Source organism: Pelodiscus sinensis, chromosome 3, assembly GCF_052426305.1.
Source record: "Pelodiscus sinensis isolate ZL-2025 chromosome 3, ASM5242630v1, whole genome shotgun sequence".
NCBI classification, from domain to species: domain Eukaryota; kingdom Metazoa; phylum Chordata; order Testudines; family Trionychidae; genus Pelodiscus; species Pelodiscus sinensis.
Window position 1 is genome coordinate 22,874,909 of NC_143054.1, and position 12,619 is coordinate 22,887,527.

The 12,619-nt window shown below is 44.9% G+C and overlaps 1 protein-coding gene across 2 annotated transcripts in view; it reads left to right on the forward strand.

Moving 5' to 3' along the window:
* The window catches only part of SMC6 (structural maintenance of chromosomes 6), a 118,013-nt gene that overhangs the window by 36,843 nt on the left and 68,551 nt on the right, over window positions 1-12,619 (forward strand). For both annotated transcript variants that reach the window (XM_075923451.2, XM_075923452.2), the window contains exons 14-17: window positions 396-574; window positions 7,610-7,811; window positions 7,981-8,095; window positions 11,630-11,790. In XM_075923451.2, coding sequence (XP_075779566.1) covers window positions 396-574; window positions 7,610-7,811; window positions 7,981-8,095; window positions 11,630-11,790 — 657 coding nt within the window. The remainder of the gene's footprint in view (window positions 1-395; window positions 575-7,609; window positions 7,812-7,980; window positions 8,096-11,629; window positions 11,791-12,619) is intronic.

Consider the following 12,619-nt stretch of genomic DNA (forward strand, 5'->3'; position numbering starts at 1 on the left):
TTACATTCACATTTCGGTAATTAATATTGAGTTAGTGAAATTTCTTTCCATAGTCACACTTCTGATATTACTACTTTGTATTGTTTGAAGTTAGCTTGGAAATCCTTCTGTTTTTATTATTGATTCTCTTGTTTGTGTTGTGTTGCTGCTCTTTGCATATCATCTTCATACAAACATAAATGTTCTTTTTCAAATCTATATATCAGCAATGAGGATAGTTCAGCAATACTCTTCATTTCTCATTTCAAATTTTTTGAAGATGAATTCCTTTTTCCATTTGTAACAAGTTTTGTTATAGTAACAACAAAGTTTGACCTTGCTAAATTAAGTTGTTATATTAATTAAAGTCAGTGTAGCTTTGTTACAAAATGAAATGTAACTTTTCATTTCCTCAGGAGAGAAGAAATTGATGTGAAACAAGCTTTGGATTCCAATCAAAGACTGCTAAAAGAACTGACAGACAGTAAAACAAATAGATTGAAAAGATTTGGACAACATGTGCCAGTCCTTATTGAAGCAATTGAAGATGCCCATAGAAAAGGACATTTTATACACAAACCTATTGGACCTCTAGGTAAGCTAGCCCTTTTGTAAAGAAACATAAGAAGTTTGCCTCTCTAGAGTCCTCCTATACGCAAGGTCACATGAACACAGAACCTGTTTGAAAAGTATTTGTCATTTAAAGAACATGATGTCCAATTCTCTTAAAATCTTCATTTCCTAGATCAAATGTATAAATACTCTGGCCAACTAACTGTCCCTCACTTTTGCTTTTTTTAACATACTAGTGCAGTCATTATGACTAGAGGTCATAGAACTAACCTTTACCAAGCTAATTAAGATAATATATAGTTTGAATAATGGAGGGTCAAGTTCCTGACAAAGACCCAGACACTTACGCAGTATGTATCGATGTATCTGTGAGTGGGCTGCCACCATCCCTCCTCCTCTATTTCAGAGTTTCATGCTAGGTTCTCTGCACTAGAGAAGGAACCAAAGCATGGTTGGTCATGCAGTGCTCTGTAGTCATATAAGACAGTGTGAGATGGTGCGTGTGCAACCCAACTGGGTACTGCTGTTACAGATCTCCGATTACAGGTGCAGGGTACACAGACACCTAAAGTGGAGAACCCATAGAAACAATAGTCTTGAAGAACCTCAGTAACTGCCAATGTGAGTAGAGTAACTCTTTTGCAAAAAAAAAAAAAAAAAAAAAAAAAGTGCCCTATAAGGAACTGTCAAAATGGGTTCCAGTTGCCAAGGATAAGAGTTCTTTGAAAGAAGTTGAGTACTTTTGAATTGAGATTTTGTGGGATTTGTTGAAGGTCCCAAGAAACTCTACTGTATATTGAAAGAAAGGCATGCTCCAATGAGGATTTAAGTGTTAAATTAGATCATTGGTTTGAGTGGTGAGGGTGAACACTATTTCCATACACCACAACAACTTGTGTGGTGATGGTGGAATGAGTTTAGATTTTGAAAAAAACTGCATTGAAAGTACTCTTACATTTGGCACCTAACAAATTTGAGGGACTATTTTTTATATTGAAAAGGCAAGTCCTCTTGCCTTTAAATCTTTCTTACAAATATGCATTTGGCAAACTTGCTCAAACCTCCTTTATTATGGTGGACTTCCCTGAAGAAAGCTAAGGTCAGTGAATTGACATGTTTATGAACACTTGATTGTTTTGCCTGAAGTCTGATCTGGTGGACTGCCATTAAATGAATTCCCTTGTTCCATTTAAGAACATAAAAATGGCCATAATTTGTCAGACCAGTGGTACATCTAGCCCGTTATCCTTTCTTCCTTTGGTGGCTAGTGCCAGGTGTTTCAAAAAAAATGAACAGAACAGTACAGGCAGTCCCCGAGTTACGCGGATCCGACTTATGTTGGATCCGCAGTTACGAATGGGGCTTTTCTCGCCCCGGAGGACGGGAGCGGCGGGATGCCCAGATGTGCCGCGGTCCGCCGCCCCCGTCCTCCAGGGCGAGAAAAGCTGCTCCCCGTCTCCCTGGTCTGCAGGGAGACGGGGAGCAAAGCCTTGGAGCATGCCCGCAGCGGGACAGCCCGGGCGCGCTTGAGCTGTCTCCCTGCGGGCGTGCTCCGTGGCTTTGCTCTCCGTCTCCCAACCAGCATACCAGGGAGATGGGGAGCAAAGCCTCGGAGCACGCCCACAGTGGGACAGCCGCGGCGCGCCTGGGCTGTCCTGCTGCGGGCGTGCTCTGCGACTTTGCTCCCCGTCTCCCTGGTCTGATTCAACTTAAGAACAAACCTACAGTCCCTATCTTGTACGTAACCCGGGGACTGTACGCTTGAGTGAGCCATCCACTGTTGACCAACTCTAGCTTTTGGCAGCACTAGATTTAGGGACACCCAGACATGTTGTTGTATCCCTGATAATCTTGACTAAAAGTCATTGATACACATATCCTCCCTGAATTCTGGGCAACTTCCAGGCAACAAGCCAGTAGGATAGAGCTATGAGGTCTTTTCAACTGCTTCAATTTAAAGGGCTTGGACCTGCCGGATGGCTGCCAGGCAATCCCTTTAAATAGAAGCAGTTGAAAGGGCTCACGTCACCGGCTCTGTAGCAACACATTAGAGGCTGGAGGAGCTGCAAGCCCTTTAAAGTGCTTCTATTAAAAGGGCTGGTGCTTTCTCTGCATCTGTCAGGCTATGTATTGCTTAGCAGCTGTGGGGACTTGAAGAGCCCTTTCAGTAGAAACAGCTGAAAGGGATCCCATGTCTCTGGCAATGTGCTAGAGGGGAGCTGCAAGCTCTTTGAGTTCTTGTTTTAAAGGGCTCTCCTGTTCCCTGCAGCTGCTAGGCAATACGTGGCCTGACAGGCACAGGGAAGGTGCCTTTAAATATAAATAACTTTTAAATATAAATAGCTGAAAGGGCTTGCACCTTCCCCATAGCTCCTAGCAGCCCCAGGGGACGGAGAACACTTTAAATAGAAACAGCTGTGAGGGCTTGCAGCTCCTGGTGCCTCTAGTGCATTGCCTGGGACTGTGATCCCTTTCAGCTGTTTCTGTTTAAAGGCCTCTCCTTTAAACAGAAATGCATTGCCTAGCAGCTGTGTGAAGGCATGAGCTGCAAGTCCTTTCAGCTGTTTCTATTTAAAGGGCTGGCCCTTTCCTCCTGCCTGTCAGGCAATGCATTGTCTAGCAGCTTCAGGGAACAGGAGAGCCCTTTAAATAGAAGCAGCTCAAAGGACTTGCAGCTCCCCTCTAGCACATTTCTAGGGAATCAGAGCTTTTTCTACTGTTTCTATTTAAAGGGCCTTGTGCCTTTTCCACGGCTGCTACCCAAGGTGTGGGGAAGATACGAGCCTTTTAAATAGAAGCAGTTAGAAGGGCTCATGCCTCTCTCCTGCTCTGAGGCAACAAGCTGGGGGTGGGGCCTGAAACTGCCTCGCGGGCCAGATCAAAGCCCTAGGCAGAACAGAGCCATCCCACTGAGAAGCTTTTGCCCACCCCTGAATTATATCCTTCCATTGTTATTTATTTTATAAGCAGTGTAATATCAGTCCTTGTAATCTCTCCTAATATTAAAACAGTTCTTCTTCGAGTGGCCCTGTGGGTGCTCCACTGTAGGTGTCGGGTCCTGTCCCGGTGCCGCGGCTCGGAGATTTCTCATAGCCGTGCTCTGCTGGCTCGCGCATGCGTGCTTCCCTAGCGAGGCATTTGCGCCTTTGATCAGCCGCACGTGAGCCAGCAACCGTCAGTTCCTCTCAACCGCTTCAGGTCGCGGTCGGAGCTCCCTGAATATTTCTCTTCAGAATGTTTTCAGTCAGTTTTTGCATCTGTAAATAGTTAAATTTGTTACTATTAGTCATGTTCCTGCTAATTGGTTCTCCTGTTCATAATAAAGTTAAAAAAGAAAACAGTTTTTTTTCCTCAAGCCGATTCTCTTAAAGCGCTGCGCAAAGCGCTAAAAGTGAAATTGACAAGGCTTCACACGGGGCTTATACAGGCATTTATTCTGTACTCATTTTGAAAGTACCAGGATCGACTGGTTTTAAAAAGTGTTTGACATGCCGTGAGCCCATGACAACGGCTGACGGCCATGACACCTGCCATAGGTGCATGGGGAAAGCTCATGTCCCCGAGAAGTGCTCTCACTGTAGAAAATTAGAATCGAGAGCCCGGAGGGAGCGGGAGATGAAGATAAGAATGCAGATGTTCGGGAAGGCATTACAGCCTGATCTGATCCCTCCCGCAGCCACAAAAGACCCTGAACAAAAACGCAGGGCGGCTTCCCCGGGACCAGCCGGCTCGAAGCGATTGAAGCCGTCCCCAGTGCAATCCCTCCCTTCAGCAGCTGCAACGGCTTCAGGGGCGTCCAAAATGACCCCTAAGGGGTCTGGACAATCTGCTGGGGCGGCCATCAGAGAGCCCCCACTGCTGAGAGCGAGAGTGGCTTCGGCGTCGGCATTGGGAGCGGTGCCGCAGCTAGCCGGCAAGTCTGCACCGGCCTCAGCTGTGTGCTATGTGAAATTGACGCCAGTGCCGCAATTGACCAGCCGCTCTGTACCAGCTTCAGTGGCATCGGCTATAACAGCACCTGCCTCACTGGCCCTGCTTTTGGCAATACCGTCCTCCACAGCACCGTCTCCTCTGGCACCGGGCTCCGAGGCAGAAGGTCTTGATGCCTCAACCCCGGCACCGCTGCTGAGTCCGGCACTGGACACTCTGCCAGCACCAGCATCTACGCAGCAACAGCTGCTTTCCCCAGCACTTCTCCACTGTTGTTTGGTGCCTGGCTGTTAGGGCAGAAGACACCTCCCTACATAGGAAGGCATTATCAAAGACTCATTATAGAGACAGATCCCTGTCTCCAGATTTTTTACCGTGAAGGTACGGTCGCTGTCGTGACTATAGTGTTTCTCCTACACGGGTCACGTATGGACGGCGTAATTATAGGGACACAGTGTATCTAGAAACACGTCGGTCCTGTTCAGTCCCACTCACCCAGTCGATCCTCAAGATACGAGCCTGGTAGACGCTCCCCATGCCGTGTCTATTATATCCAGCATGGTAGAGCACGCTCGTCATGCCACTCCTCCCTGTTGTGTTCTGAGCGCTATTATGACAGGTACCATAGATCATATGATCGTACCCAGTGTGATCGTACATCGTCCTCCGGTAGGGGATCCTCCTGCATTTGTCAACCATTGAGTGCAAAATACTTACCTCATCAATCACAGCACCTAGACTCACCTTCTCCATCTAAGAGTCCAACAATCCAACTAGACCAGTTCGAGCTGGAAGAGGGGCAGTTGTCTGAAGTTGAAGACCCCACACTGGAAACTTCTCCAGCAGACTGCTCCTCGTCATCTCCGGATGAGGCGATATTTCCAGCTGACGTCTCTCCACCGGATGATCTGAGACAATTCCAAGACCTCTTTAAACGTGTGGCGGGCACACAGGAAATACAGCCAATGGATATTCCGGTTAAAAAGCAACGTCTCTTGAAAAATCTTCATCCACAACAAAGTGCAAATATCGCCTTACCTATTGATGATGCGATCATGGAAGTGGCGGATGAGATATGGCAGACCCCAACATTGGTTACACCTATGAGTAAAAAGGCCAACAAAATATTTTGTATCGGTGAAAGGATTGGACTTCTTGTTCAATCATCCTCAGCCTAACTTGTTAGTAGTGGACGCAGCACAATGTAGGGCTAAAGCACCATAGTACAAAAATATGCTTCCGGACAAGAACAATAAAATATTGGACATTTTTGATAGGCAGGTCTACTCCTCAGCTACACTTCTACTGTGCATCGCAAATTATTCGGCCCATCTATCAAACCCTAATTTTGATAATTATTCCAAATTAGCGGAGTTACTTCATCATCTCCCGGACAACAAGAAGCCACTCTTGAAGGCAATAGTCCAAGAAGGTTTCGCATCATGTAGTACAGCACTGCAGATAGCCATGGATGTGGCTGACACAGCGGCTAGAGCTACTGCCACAGGTATTGCCATGAGGAGATCATCATGGCTGTCATCTGCAGGAGCCCCAAAGGAGATGCAAAGCAAGGTTGAGGACCTACTGTTTGACAAGCTTAAGCTTTTTGCAGCGAACACCGACGAAGTCCTCCACTCGGGAAAAGATTCATACACCACTCTACGTACACTTGGGATGTACACTCCCTCCTTCAAACGTAGACGTTATTTTCCTTATCAACGAAGATATGATTTTTATTTCTTCAGACAGCAGTCATGCCCTTCGACAATCAATGCCCTAGACAATGTCCTCAGCGCAAACAACCCCATAGGCCCGTTCGATCAATCAGTCGTCAACTAAGCAGCAAATTTGACTTGTCTGTCGAGGATGCAAGCCAGCTACCCGCAATCAGCATGGAAGACGAGACTATCCAACTTTTTCATCATCGCCTACGGTCATTTTACCATCGTTGGTCCGACATCACCATGGACAGATGGGTACTAGAAATAGTGTAGTCCGGCCTTTCCATTCCCTTTTTCTCTATTCCCCCTGCCACTCCCTCTGCCCCGTCCTTTTTCAGGGACCCCTCTCTCGAGCAACTGCTACAACAGGAAGTTTAATGTTTGCTCAACATTGGGTCATTAGAGAGAGCTCCCAAGCAGTTCTTGGGAAAAGGCTTTTATTCCCGATATTTTCTCACACCAAAAAAGTCGGGAGGCTGGAGACCCATTCTAGACCTTCGAAAGCTAAATCGACACCTTCAGAAGTTTCGCTTCAAGATGGTAACCTTAACAACTATCATTCCGTTGTTGAACAAAGGGGATTGGCTTGCAGTCCTCGACTTACGGGATGCTTTTTTCCACATAGCTGTCCACGTGGCTCACAGACATTTCCTCCGTTTTCAATTGGGGAATGAGCACTATCAATACAAAGCTCTGCCCTTCGGTCTGGCATGTGCTCCCAGGGTTTTCACCAAAACGTTGGTAATGGTTGTGGCCCATCTGCGCAGATTGGGAGTGACAATCTTCCCCTATTTGGACGATTGCCTCATCAGAGGCACGACGTTTTTGGAAACATGTCATATGGTTCACGTGCAACTGATCAAAGGCGTGAACGCCTTGCTAGGGAAGCACGCATGCGCGAGCCGGCGGAGCACGGCTATGAGAAATCTCCAAGCCGCGGCGCTAGGATGGGACCCGACACCTAGAGTGGAGCACCCACGGAGCACATCTCGAAGAACAATTGTTACTTCACAGAGTGAGTAACTTCCTCTTCCATACTGCTAATTGTTTTTGTTGCTCTTCACAGTACCTTTTTCAATTAAAATTTTTTTTGAGCTGGAATGACCCAAACTGCACGCAGTATTCAAGCCGTGGGTGTACCATGGATTTATATAGTGTCTTTATCTTTGTGGTCTTATTATTTAGCCATTTTCTAGTATTCATTTAACTTTCGATCTGCTTCTCAAAGTATTTGTGAAAAGATAAATTTGCATGTAAGAAAACTATTATTGCTTTGGAAACCTAACCTGATCTTAAAAATTTTAAATGTTTTCAAATGTTGGTTTAAAAAAAACAAAAGTAAAGAATAGTTACATTTTCACTGCGCTTGTATGTACCTCTGAAGTCTTATCTTTTGTGTATACTAGGTGCTTTCATTTGTCTCAAAGATGCTGAACTTACTTTGGCTGTTGAAACTTGTTTAAAAAGCCTACTGCAAGCATTTTGTTGTGATAATCATCGGGATGAGAGAACACTTCAGACACTGATGTCAAAGTTTTATACATCTGGATATCGGCCCCAAATAATTGTTAGTAGGTTTCGAAATGAAGTTTATGATGTCAAACACAGGTGAGCTCCAAGTTTTGAATAAAATTTCTGCTTTGGAATCTTGAACCAAATGGCTTAATAGTAATTCCAGTGTACAAAGCATTTTCTAACGTTTGGTCACATGAATTTGTAAAGCAGGTTCAATGGCTTAAATATGTACATTTCAGTTTTGTTTTGTTTTTTCTTGTAGGGCAGTTCACCATCCAGAATTCCCATCAGTCCTTACAGCTTTAGAAATAGATAATGCAGTGATTGCTAATTGTTTGATTGACATGAGGAGTATAGAAACAATCCTGCTAATTAAGGTAGGACAGAAATGCCATATTAGTTTGTTACAAATTTTCAAATGAATTAAGATACTAATGAGTTTTTTTGTAATCATAATAAAAAAAGCAACCTGATTGCTTCTTGCTGCCCCCAGTTACATATAGAAACAAGGTATTTTTTAATGGCTGCAGATGTATTCTATTTAATATTCTTAGATACACACCTGGTGAATGCATTGAAGCCAGAGAACTTTTTTAGCAGTGCCCTCTTCTGGTCCTCAGCCCCTCCTATGGCTACATAAAGGCTGCATCTCCCCAACCCTGCTTGCTTGCTTCATACAAGAGTCAGAGCTTCCCATGTGGTTTTTATCACGTATTTTTGACAATAGTTATTTGTAAAAAAATAGTACATGTTGAGCTTCTCCAGTCTGGCACCCTTAGAACCTGACTGGTGCTGTACCAGAGAATTCACTATGTCACATGCAGGTCTCTCCCCCTCCCCCTCCCCCTGTCTTTATCCCCATTAAAGGGTTTGTGGGGCCAGGACTATAGAAGAGGTACCACCAGAACGCAGGGAGAAGGGATGCTACTTAACTACTTCCTCACCATCAAGAAGTCAGGGTTGGAGACCGATCTTAGATCTCCGAAAACTCAACATTTCAAGTTCATTATCAACATTTCAATATGGTAATCCTAGCCACCATCATTCCTGCCTTGGAAAAAGGATGTATGCTCCCTACCCTCGGCCTTCAGGATGCATATTTTCACATCTCAATACATCCATCCCACAGATGGTTTCTGCAGTTTGCACTAGGAGATCTACGTTTCCAGTACAAAGTGTTGCCTTTCAGGCTCTCAGCAGCCCCAGTGGTCTTCTCAAAGGTACTGGCAGTGGTGACTACCCACCTAAGGAAAGGGGGCATCACAATATTCCCATACCTAGATGATTGGCTGCTAAAAGGCCCCATGGCATGTAACACAGAGCAGGCAGTTGCAGACAGCAGAACAATGTTCAACACTCAGGGCCTACAAATAAATCTGGGAAAGTGTGCCATCACGCCCACTCCGATGATAGAATTTATAGAGTGCACTTGGTCTGCAGGAAAGCAATAGCATCACTAGCAGAACACGGTTTTGCAGCTATCAAGGACCTGATATCCCTGGCACAAGCCAGCCCATCTGTAACATCATGTCACTGCCTACAACTTCTGGGATATGTGGCAGCAGCCATGTTTGTAGCTCCAGATACTCGGCTGCACATGAGACCCTTGCAGGCCTGGCTAAGGACAGTGTACAGGCCACACATACACCATATAAACAGACACCTCTCCATGCCAAACAAAATAAAGTCCACCCTCACATGGTGGACATTACACCACAATGTGTGCAGAGGGGTCCCTTTCCAGCATCCATCTGCAACATTAACAATTATGACAGATGCCTCTCTAATGGGCCGAGGAACCCATCTGGGCAAACACGTTATACAAGTCCAGTGGGAAAAGGAGAAGGCGAACAAACACATAAATCTACTCCATCTCAGGGCAGTGCACAATGTGTTTGTTCAGTTTTTGCCACTGATCCAGAACAAAATAGTCCAGATATTAATAGACAATGTCACAAACGTGTTATATGAATTGACAACGGGGAGCTTACTCTTACCAGTTATGTTGGCAAATGGTGAAACTGGAAATGGTGCATCCCGAGAAACAAGACTGATTGCAACCTACCTCCCAGGCAAGGACAAGGTCCTGGCAGACAGTCTCAGCAGAAACTTCCTGCACAGGCACAAGTGGGAGATCAACCCCACCATACTGAACCATCTGTTTCAGAATTGGGGATTTCCACTGGTAGACCTCTTTGCCACTCACAAAAACAAGAGGTGCCCGTATTATTGCTCCAGAATGGGCATGGGTCCCCAATCCTTGGAGGACATGTTCAGCATAAATTGGAAAGCACCCCTCTTATACACGTTCCCACCCTTTCTGCTGATTCAGCGCACTATTCTGAAAATCAAGCAGGACAAAGCCAAAGCCATACTCATAGCCCCAAGTTGTCCCAGGCAAATCTGGCATCCTTCCCTGCTGCAGATGAGTTTACATCCACCATCCTGCATTCCTCTGGTCTGATTTCTGCTTATACAACAGAAAGGGCAGATGCATCACCCAGATGTCCTCACATTCCATCTTCATGCATTGATGGTGATTGGTTGACACTAGCAGAAGTGGCATACCCCGAGGAAGTGCAGTAAATACTTGTGAACTGTTGCAGACCTGCAACCAGAAAAACATACAAACAAAAATGGCGTCACTTCACAGTTGGTGTTCAAAACAGAACTGCACTCCAATAGAGACTGGGGTTTCAGAAGTACTTACCTGCTAGAACTATACAATTCAGGACTGTCATTAAGTTCAGTTAAAGTACATCTCGCTGCCATAACGGCACTACATCTGCCAATACAGGGCTATTCTGTTTTCACTCATCCATCCATTAAGAGATTCCTCTGGGGCCTACACAACATGTTTCCACAGCAGAGAGACCCAATTCCAGCATGGGACCTCAACCTTGTCTTTAGGGCACTAATAGTTAAGTGCTTTGAGCCATTAGCCATCTGTTCCCTTCTAAATCTATCAGTGAAGGTCGCCTTTCTAGTTGCAGTTACCTTTGCAAGAAGAGTGGGCAAGCTAGGAGCACTAATGGCAGACCCTCTATACACAATATTTCATAGGGACAGAGTGGTCCTCTGTACTCACCCCAGATTCCTCCCCAGCTTTCCTGTCGTCTTCCCTAAAGCAAAGGGTGCTACACATCCTTAATGTCTGCAGGGCAGTCACCTTGTACTTACAAGTACCCTTTCGAAAATCTCTGTGACTATTTGTGTCATTTACAGAGAGATCAAAAGGGTTACCCATATCCAAACAAAGATTCTCTAAATGGATCTTGGACTGCATACACCTAGCGTACAACATATTCTAAAAGGAGTCTCTGTCAGCCATACGGGCTCACTCCACAAGAGCAATGGCAGCAACAACTGCTTTCCTCTAGGGCATACCAACAGAAGAAATCCGCAGAGCTGCCACATGAGGTTCAGCACATACCTTCGTGCAGCAATATGCTATCCAGTTGTTTTCAGATGCCGATATGCATTTTGGCCTAACAATACATGCAGTTATCAAGTTAAATTCACTGAAGCACTCACCACTGAACATGAATACTGCTTCGTAGTCGTCTCAAGGTGGCTCCTTGAAAAAGGGGGGAAGGTTACTTATCTTGTGCAGTAACTGGAGTTACCAAGTGAGTAACCTCCCCGTATAACCTGAAGAGAAATATATTCAACTTGTATTGTCCCAAAAATCTGTACTCATCTGGCACAAACTGCATTAATTTTACTGAAGGTGTGAATAAGGTGGTATGATGAAACTAGTACAACTTTCTGTATGTTGGTTATGGAGTATTTTTCCAAAAGTAGTAGTAGTGAGACTTGTGGGTACTTTTAAGGATCAGGCACATAGATAACATTTCTGTTTGTTAGCCATTGTGAGTATTTTTTATAAGAGGATACATTGTGTTTTTCAGAGTAATCAACAGGCTCGTCTAGTAATGCAGAAGAACAGGCCTCCAAAAAACTGTAGAGAAGCCTTTACTGCAGAGGGTGATCAAGTGTTTGAAAGACGTTATTATTCATCTGATAATACCAGGCCCAAATACCTAAGTAAAGATGTGGAAGCAGAAATAAGGTTAGTGTCATGTATTGCTTGAAATACAAAGTATTCTCTTTTAAGATGTTAGAAGTAATACCTTTTGCTCTTTGTCACTCTACTGCTTGAGGAGTTGGAGTGTTTTATAGCACAAAATATTAAAAATAAACTTCTCCTCTCTAGGATGTAAAGTCCTGTTTAATTAGTTAACTGGTTAAATGGAGGTAGGGCTGGCGCCCTCTGTGGCTTGAGTACCACCTGCCTGCAGTGGGCGGAGGACTGCTGCAGCCCCCAATGGATAACCATAACTAGTAAGCAGCTATAGCTTACTGGTTAACCTTTAACAATTCTACTCCCCTCTGTGTTGTAGAAAAAGATACCCCTCTCTTCAGTTGACCTCTCTTTTTCTATAGATTTAACTCCATGCCAGTGCCTGCATCACACTTCTTTCCTTGTGGGGAAAAAATTCTTATCCAATCTCATTAAATCAGGTATATATTTTCATAGAACCATAGAGCTGGAAGAGACCTCAGAAGGTCATCAAGTCCAGCCCCCTGCTCTAGGCAGGACCAATCCCAACTAAATCAACCTGGCCAGGGCTTTGTCAAGCCGAGACTTCAACACCTCTAGGGATTGAGACTTCACTACTTCCTTAGGTAACCCATTCCTTCCTTAGGTAACTACCTTCCTAGTGAAAAAGTTTTTCCTAATATCCAACGTGGACCTCTCCCACTACAACTTGAGACCATTGCTCCTTGTTCTGCCATCTGTCACTAATGAGAACAGCCTTTCTCCATCCTCTTTGGAACATCCCTTCAGGAAGTTGAAGGCTGCTATCAAATCCCCCCTCACTCTTCGCTTCACTCCC